At 52.4% G+C, this 18,274-nt stretch overlaps 1 protein-coding gene across 1 annotated transcript in view; it reads right to left on the reverse strand.

Annotated features, from left to right (window-relative positions):
- The window catches only part of DCLK1 (doublecortin like kinase 1), a 361,421-nt gene that overhangs the window by 86,385 nt on the left and 256,762 nt on the right, over positions 1 to 18,274 (reverse strand). The window contains exon 6 of the mRNA XM_036250158.1: positions 10,181 to 10,275. Within this exon, the coding sequence (XP_036106051.1) occupies positions 10,181 to 10,275 (95 nt within the window). The remainder of the gene's footprint in view (positions 1 to 10,180; positions 10,276 to 18,274) is intronic.

The following is an 18,274-nucleotide window of genomic DNA, read 5'->3' on the forward strand; positions in this document are numbered from 1 at the left end:
ATGTTTTAAAAATCCTTGTGGCACCGTGGTTGAAAATCACTGGTATACAGTTATACTCATTTGTGACTATCAATCTGAAAAACTTAAACAAAAATCATTTAGAAATCAACCGGATCAACTTTATAAGGGAAACACAACCCAAACACATTTAACAGATTGAAACAGTTGTCTTGGTGATTTTGACTTGATTCAAAGTCTACAGAATCTCTAAAGATAACCTCATACAACAAAATAAAATCGTCATTGTGATGTAGAAAGCTTGGACGCCGATGGGATTCTATGTGCATATAGGAAAACCAGACGTTTGTTAGCTTTCCAAGTGGATACAGAACAGTAAGTAGACGACATCAATCCGCAGTAACTAACAAAGGCTTCACTGTTTGGGAGCAGGCACAAAGAGAGTTCCTTTCCCCAAATCCCTTTGTCTGCATCCTTTATAGCACATTTAGCCTAAATGAAGTTATGATACAGGCAATCATGTATAAAACTAAAAATAAATAGTGAAAAATGTAAAATGTGATCATAAAGACTTACTCAACGTTTTTAAAAGACCAAAGAAAATTCATGACATTAGGTTACCTACAGAAAAAAAAAAAAAAAAGGTTTGACTGGTGTGGCTCAGTGGTTGAGCCTCAACCCATGCACCAAGAGGTTGCCGGTTCGATTCCCAGTCAGGGCACATGCCCAGGTTGTGGGCCTGATCCCCAGAGGGGGGCGTGCAGGAGGCGGCCAATCGGTGTTCTCTCTCGTTGATGTTTCTATCTTTTGCTCCCTCTCTCTCTAAAATTAATAAGTTAAAAAAATAAATAAACTCTATTGATAAGAAAGAAAGAAAGAAAGAAAGAAAGAAAGAAAGAAAGAAAGAAAGAAAGAAAAGAAAAGATGGGAATGTTGGCATTGCATCTATTTTAGTGAAACCTGGGAGCCCAGATTTCAGAAATAAATACACTTAGTTCCAACCCTGTTGTATCGGGAAGTCATTCTTTGCTTCTACTCGTCAGGCCGTGACCTATAAATTCAGAATCGGAACCACCTGTCCTGAAGAGACTGTCGTGGTGTGGGGGTGGTGGGCTGGGGCGGGGGGCTGGGGGGACAAAGTCTGTCATGAGTTATTCTTCATAAAACCGTAGTGTGATAGTTTGGAAGGGGACCAAGAAGTCATCTAGTTTACCCCCTCTCAATGCCACGATTCCCCTCCCTAAGTTCTTCCTCCCATGTGGCTCCCCAGCTGGGATGAAGGAAGCTCTCTGCTCTTCCAGGCGTCACTACATTTATTTTAAACTGTTACAGATCGGGAATTCTTCCCCTGTGACATCCCTTCCAGGGGTATGGCTCTGGCTTTGGGCATAGACTACATCTAGGTAATCAAGGAAATAATACAGGGAACCAATGAACGTAAACTGTAATTTTACGGTTAAAATGAACTTGGTAAAAATATAAGATTTAAAACCAGAACTCTGGACTTCTGTAATCATTGTAACATAAAATATTTTTTTTCTAGCTACGCCAGTAGAATTTTATATTCTCCCTTATACCATATTATGAATGAAATAGAGTATGGACTTTTGTTCTAAATTTAAGTGGGGTAATCCAATATTTTGTTATTATTATTATTGATTTTCTTGTATATTTATTTATTTTATATATTTATTTATCTGGTGCTTTTAAAATAAATTGCATATACACACATGTACGTACATACACATGTCCGACCTCCCCAGCAAATTAGATGACCTTGGAAAAATGCATTCAAGCCCAGCAGACAGCTGATGTATTTCAAAAACATACGTTAACTTGTTTTTTCAATAGGTGCCCAGGTCTGGCCGATTCCCCCGAAGGCAACCCAGAGAGGACTGTCGATGGCTGCAGCGGACGGTGGGAGAAGCTTCATCAGCCCGTCTCGTTCCCTGGCCCCGTGTCAGACCTGTCCGGCTGCCGCCTCTCGGGACACTTGCTGATGTCCATGACGTCGCAAGAGCACCACCAATGTGACTGTGGAAGTACCCCTCCCCCACAGCCATGTACATCCCAGTGTCACGTCTCAATGCCCCGAAAGAAACTCGCTGAACACGCAGGTGGTTTTTGCTGTTTATTGGGGTGGTCTAAGGCGGTGTCACACAGTTAGCTCTGAGGGTACACGTGTCACCAGGGAGCCGCAGCGGCACTGGCCGTTTCAGTGCGACATCTCATCACTGAGCTCTGCAGAACTCGGCCGACGGCCTCGACTGGCGGGCATTTAAAACATTTAACACCAAATGCTCCTTTTAAGAGAATACACATCGAGCAGGTCACACTGTCAGCAGAAAGTATGTTTCTATAAAAATTTTCCCCACGTTTACAACATTCACGGTGTATTTTGAAGTAGCAAGTCCTTAGAAGAAATAAACTCAGTTCCTTGAAGTCATGGATGAACACGACTTCAAAAAACAGGTCACAGAAAAACGGACGTCCACAGGTCTTTGCCTATGGCCTCTGCGATGCCTACGATCCTGGTTCAGACACATTTTGTGGCCGTATCTATAATACAAACACTCATGTGGTACACGTATCATCTGTCCTACCTCGGAACTTATCCATCGTCTTCTCTGAAATGAACCACATTTTAAAGCAACTACGTATTGTGCACCTGAAACATCGTGGCCGGGCCTCAGACTGCCTCCTTCCCACGTGCGTGCCAGGCAGAGGATTCCAGGTGTTTTTTAGCTGACAGCATGGCACTGCAACGGGCGATGGGTACACTGAATTAAATACATCTCTAACGTTCACACTATGCTTCTGTGGGCCACCGCCATCAAATACAGTTGTCACTACCATGCACAATTAGAGACGCTAGTAAGGCTAGTGCAAAAACGCCTACGTGGGCAAATGGATGCATACATTGTAAATTCATTCAATTAACATTTTTACCTGTGTATATATTTATAGAAATATATACACACATACAGCAAGGATTTTTTTTGCAAGGATAGTAAAGTTACTACTGAAAACATATCAACAGTCTAAAATAGTGTTTTGAAAGAACACACAAAATCGCCTTATAAGTTATCTGGGTCTGTTATTACACGTATTTCAAATCGAATGTAGTTTTGGACTCTTTCCTATTTATATTTCAATATAATATTCAGCTACTCACAAATCTACAGAACAGTATTTCACTTTTAGCAAATATTGATTGACAATCATTACACGTCATCAATACATACATGTTAGAGAAATATCTGATAGCATTCATTTTATTAACTGAATATCAAGACAATATAAATATTGTGTGTTTATAGCTAACAGCACAGTATTGGATTTGTCTAAATTTTGATGATTTTTTTGTGTGTGTATCTGGATTTCAAGTTAAAAAAAATCAGTACATCAAACTATTTGGAACGTTTGGCCACACAAGCAAAGCAAACTGCTTTTGCGTTTAATCATGCCCTAACATGCCACACATAGCAATGCGTGACGTGCATGTCTCACACATACTCCCACGAGAGCCAGTAACTTATAAGGCTGTGTCACAGATATTACACTTCACTATTTATGGCCTACACACTTACAGAAACACTTATAAAAGCACACCCATGCACACCAAGCCCGTGCATTTACATACACCATACATGTACGTGGCCACATGTGAACCGTTTAACAGTCCAGCAGCTAAAATATATGGACTTCTTTTTTTCAGGACTATTATTCTAAATTTTCATTCATTTGTATTAAGAAATGTGGCTTTTTGACATCATTGTTTTCAAGTTAAAAAACAACAAAAAAAGAGCCCAATCGTGTACAGATCTGCAGTGGGTACAACCAAAATACCCCTCCTAGGGAACACACACAGTACATATACATGCTGCTTCAAACATTTTAGACAATCTTATTTGATTTTTTTAATATTTAGATGAGCCAATATATAAACACAGGGATATGTACAGATGGGGGGGGGGGGACTGACACTTTGTAAAAGCCTCTGACAATATAGAAACATTGTGGTTCACCCCCACCCCCACCCCCAGCTGATTAAGAAAAACACAGAAGAAGCAAACCAGGAGGCTTTCTGGACCAGCCCTCTGAATTTGCACCGAACTTCACACTTACTATATTATTATTGGGTTTGCATTTCTAAAATACGGAAAGCAGGAAAATCTTTATTATATCTTGTTCTATGATGCCTAAGGAAAAACAATGAGTGCAAAAGAAAAAGTATCAAATGTTCACTACGGCACAGAGCCGCTAACACATCAAGGCTAACCCTAAGGACAAAAATGTGGACGTTTTGCTGGAGTTGTCTTCTGCTCAGTAGAACAATTTTAAAATTCAGTGTCTATTTTTTTTTTTTTTTTTTAAGAATTCTACAAGTAAGTAAATCTTAACTGCCTATAAATCATAAATTTGGTTCCACTAATGAACTGAAAACTTCTGGATTGTTGCTAATGACTTAAAAAAAAAAATTCTGCTGTAGTCTAATGTAATTACACTCCATCCACATAGAGATCTCAAAGTCTGTAAATGGTGTGCTGTTTCAATCTCTGAGGGACTTCAGTTTCAAAAAGTAAGTGATATACTTTGCCCCCGCACAGTCCTTTAATAGAAGGCATACGTCGAAAAGATTAAACGCTGTGCAATAGCATTTCCCTGGGGCTGCTGGGATGGAAGTTGGCCATGATATCTATGGTCAATTAGTACAAGTCCAGCTTTTTTTCCCCTGTGTCTAAACAAAGTCATGGGCTTCACAGCATTTGGTAATATCTGTCACTTACCCAGAACAAACAGCATTCATGGGCCCTTCTAAGCAGTTGTCCGTAAGATCGACAGTGCAGGGAAGTTAAACTTACGGGAATTTATTTCTGTCTGGGCCATCTGACCCCAGCAGATTTAGTTAACTGTTCCACTGCTTTCTTTGCATTGTGGACAGCTCAGTGAAATCCATGCTAATCTTTTATGGACTCAACTGTACTAAGTAATGCATTTTACAAAGACATGACCAGAGCCGACACCAGCAGAGGCAACTTCACAGATGTTTACTGTTTCAGCTAAAACAAAGCAGCCTTTTGATCTCAGCAGGAGTCTCTGTTCATTTCTATTGGAAACAGTTTTAAAACCTGAAGTCTGGAACAGGTATTCATATGAACTGTTCTTTCAAGATGGAACTGTTCAGTTGAGTTCTCCGATAACCTGCCGGAGATGTGTCTCTCTCTCCGAGACAGGATAACGAGGCACTAATTACGATAAGGCTAAGTTCTGAAATGCTGTTAGATGCCTGGGCATTTTTTTCTTTTCTTTTTCCTTCTTTTGGTTGAAATATTTTATTCATTTGGAAAGTGAAGTGGTAACATATGTAACTATAAACCAGATGGTAAAATTTGATACTTGAGCAATTTATTAAGGAGTTAAATTGCTTGCATTTTAAACAGTATAACACAACTGAATTTCTCTCCATCTTGAATCAAACATTTTGTTCTAAAATTCATTTTCAAGTGAAATTTGAAAACTCAAGTAAAAACTTCCAAATAGCCTCATACATTTTTAACATCACGTATTTGAGATCATGTCAAGCCTACAGAGTAGCAAAGCCATGCCTCGCAAGTCTTAAGTTGTTAGTGTTTAGTGGAACTAAATGGTCACTAGGATACTGCTTAAATACAATAGATTGTACACATTGAATTCATTTCACATTCAGATTTCAAAATAATTCTTTCACGTTTAAGAAAAGCTGAGCATCATTTTTAAAGAGAGGACCAGAAGAGCAGAATTAGTAGGTTAATCACAGACTTACTTGGTTTCACACAAAAGGAGTTTTGCATATGGTCATTTCCAAAACACCAGGAAAATCCAGGATTTACTAAATGGAGATCTGGATATTTTGGGCCAGCTTTATCCAGTACCATCTAAAAGAATTTTGCTTTTCAACCTGAATTTTTGAAAGAAGACCAGTTTTAGGTCTGGGTGTTAAAAAAAGAAAAAAAGGAAAAGGTCTCCTAGCCTCACGCTCTCCACATTTGAAAGTTACATACGTGGTTGTGAGAGGAACCATTTCATTTGTCGTTCTTTAGGTTAGTGTTTAGTTTCAGCTCCATGTAAACGGTCTCCAGTAAAAAATAATTTTAAAAATTAAATTTGCGCGACAAGAAAAACAAGGACATTTTCTCATGCTTAATGCTAACATCTTCATGAGATGCGTCCTTGACATGGGTGTTTTTCCTCAATTGTATTCACCCACAAAATGCTAAGTAGCTTTGTCTACTGACTAGGAAGAAGAAAAATCCACCTGAATACTTGTATTATTTTGCAGTAAAAGTACCTTTGAAAATCAGCAATCCAAATTTGAGTAAGAATTTTTAAGAAAAAATGTGTGTTAGTGCCATTTAATCTGCTTGACTAAAGGTACAGAAAAATTGTATCTACATGTCTCCTTAGGATTGAAATGAAAACCCCAGCTGCAGGAATCATGGCTCTGTATTGCTGCATCATCAGCATGTTCTTACGCTCAATATTGCGTCTGTGTATGCAATCCACTAGAGCCAGGCCTGGCATGAAAACCCAGCAACCGAGTCAGTGTGTGTTCAAGACTCCCCAAACTACGTAGGAGCTATAAAAAAAACAAAAAACCCCTTCAAGGATTAACATCATTCATATAAAACGCCCGTCTGTTTACTTTAACAGGATTTGGGCTTCACGATTTCAAAGTATGCAAAACTCTTTTGTGTGTTTTGTTGTTAGACGTTTGCTTAGAAGAGGCGTCACCGTCCCCCCATCACAAACCATACACATTGCTCCACTGTCTCTTTTACACTGAGTCTCCTACTGAATCCAAATCATCCGAGGACAGGGGGCGGTACAGGTCCTGTAAGACGAAGGGCGGTACAGATTTGTTTACTTGGCTTTCTGGGGTGCCCTGCGGCTCTCGGGGGTGCAGCAGTGACCACACTTGGTGTCTAATGTCATTAGACCGTTTAGAGTGACCCAGTTTAAATAAGAGGAAAGATAATAATTGAGAAACCATCTAAACAGACAAAGTGGTGGCCAGTCAATGCCAACCCTGCTTCTCTGTGTCGGGGAGATTCTTCCTTGAATGTCTGCTTCCCACGTTGGGTGGGAGAGGACTGTGCTTACTCCACAGAATAATTCATCAGGAGCCCCAGCTGCCACCCAGCAAATTCGGGTCCCAGAGCAGCAACTCACGTTGCCTTGGCGCCTTGCAGAGACCCCACACACTTCCCCTTTTCCAGTTCTATGTCGGAAGGACGGAAAGACGCACCCCTGACCCACCGCTCAGTCTTCCTCCCCACTCCCCGGTCACCTCGCGGTCTCCCCGCCCCCCCTGCTGTGAGCTCTCTCGGGTGGTAGCCAGGCAGCCAGCTCAGATGCGCAGTGTCTAGAATTCTGGCTCCTGTCCTGTTCTGCACACCCACCGCGCACCCCGTCTGAGCGATCAGATGATCTACAAGAGTCAGCAATGTGGGAGTATGATGGGGAGCTTTGTGCAACCTACACAACACATTTCTTTCTGATATATTAAAAAATGGACCCCACAAAGTTCACGGATGGAAAGAGCCTCCAAGATTTGCTTCTGCTGCCAGTCAACTGCTTCTAGACAGCAATTTAAATCACTGTTTTGGAAAAGCGGGGAGGCTGCTTGGTACATTGCCACCAATACTATATATAACTATTCTAAAATACCAAGAGAGACACCATCAAAATATAATCTGAAGGGAAGGAAAAAAAAAATTTGATCAGAGTATCATAATTAATATAAATGAAAATAGAGATTTTCTTATTTGTGAAGAAAGTGGTCCAATGTCTCGATGTTTCTTTAAAAAACATCTGTATTTCTACGTTTTAAAACCAGGTAGGCAGTGTGAGTGTGTGCCTGTGTCTGTGTGTGTGCTGGGGGCTGGGGGCGCGTGGGGGAGCCAAGTTTTCTTAGCCATGTTGCTAGGCAACACAGGGAAAAATAGAAGTAGCTACTGTTTCCCAGTTTGCAATAAAAAGAGTTAATTTATTCACTGAAATGTCTTCTTTTAGCACTTGCCTCTCTCGCTTATTTCAGTCTTTCCTGCATAGGAGCGCGGCCAGGCATTTGAGCAGAACATAAACCAAATCTGAAACAGGATCAGTTTGGGGGGATATCAGAGGCCTGTTTTAACTGGGAGGGGTTATGCGATGCAGTTGACTCCACACCCAGATGAAAGCGTCCGTTGCCAGAGCAGCTGGGAATGTGCCCGGCCACTGACACTGAACACGAATGGAAGATGTTCATTTGTGGCCTGAACTCGGGAGCCTGGGAGCTGAGCCATTCCTGAATGATCCAGTTCTCTGCTCACAACATGTGCGTAATAAATGTTCTCAGATGAGGATAAATGCTTTCTCTCTCTAAACCAAGTGGGGTTGTTTTCCCCTCTTAGGGATGGTGCTCGCGTTTTTAGTGTAAAGGACAAAATGAAGAATGCACGAGATCATCGCCCCTTCTCATCAGTGCCCAGGTGCTGACGATGTTAATTCTGTGCATTCTGGCCTCACAGCTGCTAGTTCCTGCGTGGACATTTTCTGCCTCAGTTGGACAAAGTAATAGTGAAGGAGAGAACACAGAGAACAGAAGTGAATGCCTGCCTTAGGGTGGCTGCGCCGAGAGCTTTATGACCCCGGTAAGCAAGCAGGGAGCGAATCCTGGGTCCGCGGCAGGGGTCATCCTAATTTAATCTCAATGACTAAGCATGAACTGAATCTGAATCTGAGGTGAGTGAGTTCAAAGGACAACGAGGAATTCCTATGCCCGGTGTACTCTCTACAGCACACACTTCGAAAGAGAACACGTTCTACCCAAGAGGGCCCTTCCTGCACTGCTACAGCTAATGTGTGTTCCTACGATGGAGACCTCGCCGGGTAACAGTTCCCGGAAAAGAATCACCTGCTCCTCCCTCCTCCACTCCAGTGCAGACCGCAGGGAGATTAAATCAATGTGGCCAGTTCCTTCTGCTGGTCACTGATGCCTCCTGTACTTTAAAATGCCACACTGGACGGTGGCCAGGAAGGACGCCATGCTGCGAACACTGGATGGAACTGCAATGGCACTGGGCTCTCTATCTGGGAAGAGTCTCTCTTTTTTGTCTTTTGTTTTTCCAACCGAGGCCCAGAGAGGACAACAGACTTGTCCAAGACACCAGCCCCTCGGAGAAGGAGCTGGGGCCAAGCCCAGGCCTCGTCAAGTCGTCTGAAGCAGCCGACCCTGATGCAGGCGCACCCGTGGAGGGACACCACCACCTGACGTTTGTGAGACCCACCCCAAGGACGGAGCTGCCTGAGTCCACGGCCCCCCTTTAGAAGGTGCTGGGTGGACACAGCCTTGGTCCGAGCCTTGAACGGAGCGCTCCCACCTTGGTTACGTTTAAATATATGGAACTTAGAAGTCTCATTTTAAAACACTCAGTAAAAGAAGCCAAATTCAAGAGTCTCGTCTGTGATGTCCAAAGACTCCCATGAGCCCTTGCTTATTAAAATATTCAGTGCTTACCACCATGACACCCCAGAGTGCCTGCATCCCTCCCCTCGCTGGTGAAGTCAAAGCGGTGAAGACCTTCCTCCTCCTCCTCCTGCCCTCCCTCCGGCCCCCACCCCTTCACCTCGCCCTGGTTCTCCTGGGAGAGACTCAGGACGGGTGTAAAGGGGCAGAAACAGTAGCCGTGCACCCCTCCCTTAGCAGTAACCCTGTTTTCAGTAACGTTTTGACTTTGGTCTCCAAGCTCAGTCAACTCCATCATTACACATGGAGCTAAAACTTAAACTCAAGTAGTGATGGAAAACAGGTACTCTGTGTGATTTCCATTCACAGACACATGCAGAGGCCCCCCCCTGCACCACGGACCCGAGGCCGCTCTGCAGCACCGCTCTGTGACCCGGGCCACCGTCCAACAACGACACTTCTGCCTCCGGAAGGCGGTGGCCGACGGTGCGTCTGCTGACGCCTGTCAAACGCCAGCAGCTTACAGACCAGTGCCGGCGGAGGGCCCGTGACCCGGGACAGAAACACGGTGTTAAGGAGACTGTTCTGCTCGGAGTTAAGGTCTAGACAGGTTCCCCGAGAAAGCCAGAGGCCTGGGTTCCAGCTAAGGACTGCCGGGGTCCCCCGCCCCTGGGTGAGCCGGCTCCCTGGGCCCGGCCCGCCGGGTGCGTGCAGGCGGCGCTGCTCCCTTACCCTCTGCTTCCGCAGGCTTCCCGGGCTGGTGGGCGACGGGCTGGGCGACTTGCCGGAGCGCGGAGTGGACAGCTGGCTACCGGGGGTTCCATTCACTAGAAGCACAAAGAATTACAGACGGGAAAAGGGCATGTTTAAAGGAGTTTCATGACCAATCGACTTCCCTGAGAAGTAAATCTTCACAGAGGAACATTTGCTAACATCCCAGACACCCCTGAATCTGCGGTCCCGAGGAAAAGCTTCCGGGAATAACCTCCCGAAATGTGCTCTTTCGTTAATCCAGTGTTTATACAGCAGACAATACTCTACATGCACTTTCCCGATGAGCTTATTAATGATATTCTTCACGGTGCCGACAGAGATCCGGGAACGTGGTAGGGCCCTGGGGCATTCTCCACGGACTCCTCCGTAACCCTTTCGCTTCCCGGTACAGCCCGCAGGAGAACATACGAGCACAGCTCCCAAGTGGTATTCTCAGGGACTTGTTCACCGAAATCGCTGCCTTGTGACACTTCCCTCTCTTTCAGAAGTTCCACCCACCTCCGCCCTGCTCGGCGCCCTCACTGAGCCTGGAGGACCTGCCTTAGCTGGACAGTGACTGGCAGACACGAGGGACTCCTGGCCGCTGGTCCCCAGCACTGCTAGAATTGAAGCTGCTCCCTAGCAGCTTTGAATCACTGGAATCTTACCCGATTCTCGAAACTTTCACACAACATCACCACTGCACTGAGTCAAAGCCACAGAACTCAAGTAAGCAATTCTCGGAGGAGCACCGCAAGACTCCAGAACACACTTCTCTATACAGAGACACAGGGTCACTGTTCCTTTACCCATAAAGGGGACCACCTCTCCACGGTCCCATCCACAGGCAATGAGGGGAACCAGCGACGAGGGCGCGTGACACACCTTCCTGAGGGCACGACTTACCTTCTCTGAGCTCCAGCATGGACACGGCCTCGCCGGACCTGACAGTGGCTAGAGGGGAGCGTCCCGGCGGGGAGCCAGCACCGCGCGGGGAGCTGGACCAGCTACGCTGAGGCTGCTGCTGGGAGCCTGAATGAGACGCAGGGCTCGGCGGCAGACGCCTTTTCTGCACACGGCTGGCGTCTCCAGGCAGCCGTGGGAGGTGTGGTTCTGTCTCAGGCTACATCAAAGGTGTCAATTAAGCTCATGCCAAGCGGGAGCCACTGCGAAGCCCTCCCCACACCACGGACTCCCTGGAGCCGGAAGCCAGAGCCCTTCCTCAGTGCTCCCCTGAATCATCGCCAGCGCCTCTGTGGGGCCGAGCCCTGTGACTCATCCGAACATCGGAAGGACAGGAACCCTTCCAAGCCTGCTGGCTGCTGGGTGCTCAGACACCCTCACAGCATTCACTGGTAAGGTACGATGCTTATTAACGTTTCACACACAGTATTTGCACAAGATCTTGGGGCCCACGGACGGGGGGAGGGGGCTGTTCGTTTTGTCATCTCCAAAGCCCTGTAAAATGTCATAGAACCCACACGACACTCCTTTGTAGTTTTGCCTCTGAAGTGCATTTGGTGATTCAAAAAACACACAACGGTTTGGGGCAGCCGGAAGCAGAGCGCACTGAGCACGCCTGGGTGAGCTTCGTCCCCGCTCTGCGGTCACCGTGCCCGGTGCTGGCCTGTCCCTGGCTCCCAGCGTGGCCCCGGGGAAGGGCTGGCCAACAGGCAAGGACTGGAAAGCTGTGGGCGGAGGCCCGACCTCCAGCTAACACACCGAGGGGCGAGAGAGCCCAGGAGGAGACCGAACAGGTTTGGGGGTGTCATCCCCCTTTGCCCAGCTGGCCACACCAGAAGGCCAACGGGCCTGGGGCGGGGCTGAGCGAACGGGGAAACACACACAGTCAACGCACTGACACTGTGTATACCACACACACGTGTGCAAACACACATGCACACAGACACACACACATGCTCTCCTTCCACACTCACAACAACCGTGAGGCCGGCAGGGTCCTCGCCGATGAAGAAGCTGAGGGATCGAGTGATAAGCAGCCTGACCCCCCCGGGGCAGAGGTGAGCCCAGGCGTCCGAAGGGTCCTCCACCACGACGCTCCCTCCGGCCAGCCCCGCCGCAGGGAGGCCGGGCAGATGCCTGTCCCCGAGTCGAGAATTCTGGCCACAAGTCCTGGCTGTGCTGCTGGAACCCAGTCCATGGGGTCGCCCTGGCTCACACCCGCGGGAAAGGAGTGGATGACGAGCCAGCCGAGGGCTCTGGGGTTTGTCAGGTGAGGGCCGCCAGGCACCATCCAGGAAAGCGGCGTGGCGAGGGCCACCTGTCCCTGGGCCACCTGTCCCTGGGCTACCTGTCCCTGGGCCACCTGTCCCTGGGCCACCTGTCCCTGGGCTGTCCGCGAGGGCGGAGCAGGTGTGGGCACTGAAGAGAGAATCAGCTCAGCGACGGTGAGGCAGAGGGAAGGGCCTTAGGAGAGAGGGCGGAGGAGGGGGCAGGGCCGGGGTCTGTCCACGGAGTGAGGGCGGAGGAGGGGCAGGGCCGGGGTCTGTCCACGGAGTGAGGGCGGAGGAGGGGCTAGGGGACCGGGGTCTGTCCACGGAGAGAGGGCGGAGGAGGGGGCGGGGCCGGGGTCGGTCCACGGAGAGAGGGCGGAGGAGGGGGCGGGGCCGGGGTCTGTCCACGGAGAGAGGGCGGAGGAGGGGGCGGGGCCGGGGGACTGTCCAACGGAGAGAGGGGCGGAGGAGGGGGCGGGCCGGGGTCTGTTCCACGGTAGAGAGGGCGGAGGAGGGGGCGGGGGCCGGGGTCTGTCCACGGAGAGAGGGCGGAGGAGGGGGCGGGGCCGGGGTCTGTCCACGGAGAGAGGGCGGAGGAGGGGCCGGGGCCGGGGTCTGTCCACGGAGAGAGGGCGGAGGAGGGGCCGGGGCCGGGGTCTGTCCACGGAGAGAGGGCGGAGGAGGGGCAGGGCCGGGGTCTGTCCACGGAGAGAGGGCGGAGGAGGGGCGGGGGCCGGGGTCTGTCCACGGAGAGAGGGCGGAGGAGGGGCCGGGGCCGGGTCTGTCCACGGAGGAGAGGGCGGAGGAGGGGGCGGGGCCGGGGTCTGTCCACGGAGAGAGGGCGGAGGAGGGGCCGGGGCCGGGGTCTGTCCACGGAGAGAGGGCGGAGGAGGGGCCGGGGCCGGGGTCTGTCCACGGAGTGAGGGCGGAGGAGGGGCCGGGGCCGGGGTCTGTCCACGGAGTGAGGGCGGAGGAGGGCCTGGGCCGGGGTCTGTCACAGAGTGCGGAGTGAGGGCGGAGGAGGGGCCGGGGCCGGGGTCTGTCCACGGAGTGAGGGTGAGGATGGGGCGTGGCCGGGGTCTGTCCACGGAGTGAGGGCGGAGGAGGGGCCGGGGCCGGGGTCTGTCCACGGAGTGAGGGCGGAGGAGGGGCAGGGGCCGGGATCTGTCCACGGAGTGAGGGCGGAGGAGGGGGCAGGGCCGGGGTCTGTCCACGGAGTGAGGGCGGAGGAGGGGGCGGGGCCGGGGTCTGTCCACGGAGTGAGGGCGGAGGAGGGGCCGGGGCGGGTCTGTCCACTGAGTGAGGGCGGAGGAGGGGCCGGGGCCGGGGTCTGTCCACGGAGTGAGGGCGGAGGAGGGTGGCAGGCCGGGGTCTGTCCACGGAGTGAGGGCGGAGGAGGGGGGCGGGGCCGGGGTCTGTCCACGGAGTGAGGGCGGAGGAGGGCAGGGCCGGGGTCTGTCACTGAGTGAGGGCGCGGAGGGGGCAGGCCTGTCTGTCACGGAGTGAGGGCGGAGGAGGGGCAGGGCCGTGGTCTGTACCACGGAGTGAGGGCGAGGAGGGCAGGGCCGGGGTCTGTCCACGGAGTGAGGGCGGAGGAGGGGCAGGGCCGGGGTCTGTCCACGGAGTGAGGGCGGAGGAGGGGGCAGGGGCCGGGGTCTGTCCACGGAGAGAGGGCGGAGGAGGGGGCAGGGCCGGGGTCTGTCCACAGAGTGAGGGCGGAGGAGGGGGCAGGGCCGGGGTCTGTCCACGGAGTGAGGGCGGAGGAGGGGCCGGGGCCGGGGTCTGTCCACGGGGTGAGGGCGGAGGAGGGGGGCAGCGCCGGGGTCTGTCCACGGAGAGAGGGCGGAGGAGGGGCCGGGGCCGGGGTCTGTCCACGGGGTGAGGGCGGAGGAGGGGGGCAGGGCCGGGGTCTGTCCACGGAGTGAGGGCGGAGGAGGGGGGCAGGGCCGGGGTCTGTCCACGGAGTGAGGGCGGAGGAGGGGCGGGGCCGGGGTCTGTCCACGGAGTGAGGGCGGAGGAGGGGGCGGGGCCGGGGTCTGTCCACCGAGAGAGGGCGGAGGAGGGGCAGGGCCGGGGTCTGTCCAGGGAGTGAGGGCGGAGGAGGGGGCAGGGCCGGGGTCTGTCCACGGAGTGAGGGCGGAGGAGGGGCCGGGGCCGGGGTCTGTCCACGGGGTGAGGGCGGAGGAGGGGGGCAGCGCCGGGGTCTGTCCACGGAGTGAGGGCGGAGGAGGGGGCGGGGCCGGGGTCTGTCCACGGAGTGAGGGCGGAGGAGGGGCAGGGCCGGGGTCTGTCCACGGAGTGAGGGCGGAGGAGGGGCAGGGCCGGGGTCTGTCCACGGGGCACTGGGACCTGCATCCTTGGCAGAGCCCCTGGGCTTAGGGCTTCCCCCTGTGAAAGTGAAGCCGCGCACCAGCCAGCTCCTGTCCCGTCGACCCACCATTACCAGGACCCAACCCGCCCGACAGTGGGGCCGGCCTGGGTCTGCAGGGTCCGAGCTCAGTTCATCCGCTTCCCGTGGGCCCCTGGGAACATCAGCACCCTGGCGGGGGCTCGGGGGGCGTCGCCCCTGCACCGACAGCCTGCTGGTTCGATTCCGGTCAGGGCACATGTCTGGGTTGCAGGCTGGGTCCCCGGCAGGAGGCCGTGTAGCCATGTATCTCTCACGTCGATGTTTCTCTCTCCCTCTCTCTCTAAAAAAGCATTTTAAAAACCTACCGTAGCCCTTGTTGTAAGTGGTTAGAGCATGGGCCCCGCACACGAAAGAGTCACGGGTTCGAGTCCCAGTCAAGCGTGTACCTGGATGGCAGGTTGAATCCCCAGCCCCTGGTCAGGGTCATGTGGGAGGCAACCAATCGATGTCTCTCTCTCGCACGGATGTTTCTCTCTTTCTCTCCTCCCTCTAAAAATCAATGGAAAATATTCGCAGGTGAGGATTAACAAAAAAAAAAAAAAAAAGAGGAGATTAAAAACAAAGCAATAGCAACCTCTTAAAATGGCTCCTGAAATTCAGAAACCATCCCACACCTTATTGCTGAATCACTGCTGGGGAAAATAAGTTCAGTTCTAAGTAAGTTTGACACAGACATTGAGTTCAGCAGTTTTTTATCCAGTAATCCCAGAAGTCCCCGAATGCCAATAAAAAGGACATTGTCACTTACTTAACAGAACTTATTAAAATTCAGCTAGTGCACAGAGGGGCTTTACTAAACCATTCTTTATCTTGCGTGGGGAAAATTCAGCTTCATATGGCTGTTTTCAAATGGCCAAGCGGGCCTCATAATTACTGCAATCTCCGGACCGCAGGCCGACGCTCTAAGCACTGAGCCAAAGCGGCCAGGGCAGGAGTACTGCCATCGGAAGTCAGTGGCATCTGAGTTACTGCAGTGCCCGGCAGACCACTGCCTGATGTCCCGTTCTGGTTGGCTCTGCTGGCATCGGTCAGGTCCAGCTTCCTCAGACCTACCACCCTTGCTCTGAACTCTAGGCTGGATTATTCATGGGTCCCTTGGGGACAGATTATATAACTGGTCACCAAAGAGCCCTGGACGGCCACGGAGCTGCCTGCTGCCAACCCAGGCCCAGCGAGGACACACGGACTGGTCACAGCACACCGCTCCTCACGAGGGACGGACCTCACTGCCCTTCATTTCAGACAGATGGTCCCCCTCTATTTTACCCATCGGGGCGTGAATTCAGGGTTCTGTAGTCAGGCAGTCGGTACACACAGAATGCACTTCCTACGTACCTGACTCGCTGACCGCCCCAAACTCACCACTGAATATGAAAGCTTTTTAAAAATTCTAGAATTCGGAAATCTGTGCCTTACTTTCCCTGATTCGTTGCTACTCTTAAATCACTTGAGGCTTGTGTACACGTTAAATTTTCAACCTTTTGTGTGAATGTGAGGGGTGTCTTCTCTTTACAGTTTCATGGGGTTTGGGAGAGAGTCTTGGGAGATGCTGTTTCCTAATCCTGACTTCACAGGTGCTCGACGGGTCCAAGTCAGAGGCCCAGCTCCTGGAAATAATGGGAAGGCGGAAGGAAAAGGCCCCACGGACTACTTTGTTAAAGTAAACATTTACAAAAAGCACCCTGCATCTCAGGAAATCTAAGCGACTCGCACGGATCCTAGGACTCGCCAGTCCACTCCTGCGCTCAGCGCTGACCAGCTGTCACGGTGAGCGTGGAAACACCGCAGACCGTCCACGGCGCCTGCGCCCTCAGAAACCTCCAGCCTGGACCCGAAACGTCACCTCTGTCACGGTGTGCTGGGAGCCACAGGCCGTGGGGGTGAGAAGGACCCTGAGCCGTGACCTGTTCAGGGAACGTTTCACAGAGGTGTCCAGGGGAGGGCGCCCTTCTAGAGACAACGGTAGGAGGCGGAAAGGCCCAGGGGCACCTGCTGGGATGTGAACTGGTTACAGGACGGGGCACAGGTGCAGAGGCGGGGAGACAGCTGGGAAGGACGACTGACCGTGGCCAGTGGGGACAGTTCTCCCCATGAGACTGGACTGGGACCCCTGGCGGAAGGTGACTGATGGCGACAGGCTGGGATGCATGTGCAGGGCAGGTGTGGGGTGCAGGGGACAGAGCAGGGAGGGGGCCGCTGGCCAGCAGGGTCCGTGGCCTGTGAGAAACAGCCCCAGCTCAGCACGACAGAGGAGGAGCCGGGGACACGGACGACAGACGGAATGAAGAAGGCAAGAGGTCAAGGAGTCAAAGATGATTTCAGCATAAAAAGAAAAAGAATGTTTAACTTAACAATGAAATGGGACCTCTGGAGCCCTCGGATCGACAGTGACACGGATGTGTCAGCTGGGAGCCCAGTGCAGCTGTGGTCCTGGTGAGGGAGGAGGTGCCAAGGGCGGGGGCAGGAGGGAGAGGTCCCGGGCTGAAGGGGTGCGCAGCCCCTGGGTGCCCGGGGTGCTCTGCCCCTGCTGCCGGGCCCTGCAGGGTGGGCCCGCACAGTCAGCCCAGGAGCCAGCCCGCGGGCAGGCCCATGACGGTCCCGGGACAGCATGCCCGAGGCTCCCGGCCCGGCCTTCCTGCTGCAGGGTCGGTCGTGCGTCACCAGCGGCGGCCTTGCCACGTCCTGACCTCCCTTTGGTTCACAGGCCACACGACTCCTTAACATTAAACCTTCTGGGCCTCCCCCTGCCCTGGAACGTCCTGCCCGTGACCTCTGACCCTCACTGTCCCCCAATTCCTCGATGTCTTGTTGCATTGCTGGCCCCCAGGGCTGCGTTTCTGCCCTTCCTCCCCAGTCTCTCCCGGGGTGGGAAGAGGCCCTCAGGGTCCTGACGTTTCCCTCACTTCCGCAGGCTGAGGTCTCCGACTGCTCTGTCCGCTCGGATCTGGCTCAGGCGCAGCATTAAATCTTCCCGAAGCGACCGCCACGGAGCACGGGCCCCGCCTCCCCGGCCGACAGGTCCGCTCCCCTCTCCTAGCCGCCTACTGAGCTCCCTTTCTCCTGCTGTCCCTGCGGAGTCTCCCCGATTCCCGGCGCCGCTGCTGAAATTCCGTCCCGCCAGTTTCTTTGCAGGGACACTGCGGGCCTCCTGGAGTCCTGGCCCCCTGGGCCCCCATCCTTCCTCCCACGCACCACTGTTTCTGAACGCAAGTAAAATCAAACCGTGGTCTTGCTAAAGATCCTTCTCCAGCCCCTCATACCTCGAGCAGAAATGAGCCTTCGTGGCCTGCAGTCTCACCACACCCCCGTGGCCTGCAGCCTGCCCACACCCCCGTGGCCTGCAGCCTGCCCACACCCCCATGGCCTGCAGCCTGCCCACACCCGCGTGGCCTGCAGCCTGCCCACACCCCCGTGGCCTGCAGCCTGCCC

The sequence above is a fragment of the Molossus molossus genome, unplaced genomic scaffold (assembly GCF_014108415.1).
Source record: "Molossus molossus isolate mMolMol1 unplaced genomic scaffold, mMolMol1.p scaffold_m16_p_9, whole genome shotgun sequence".
NCBI lineage: Eukaryota > Metazoa > Chordata > Mammalia > Chiroptera > Molossidae > Molossus > Molossus molossus.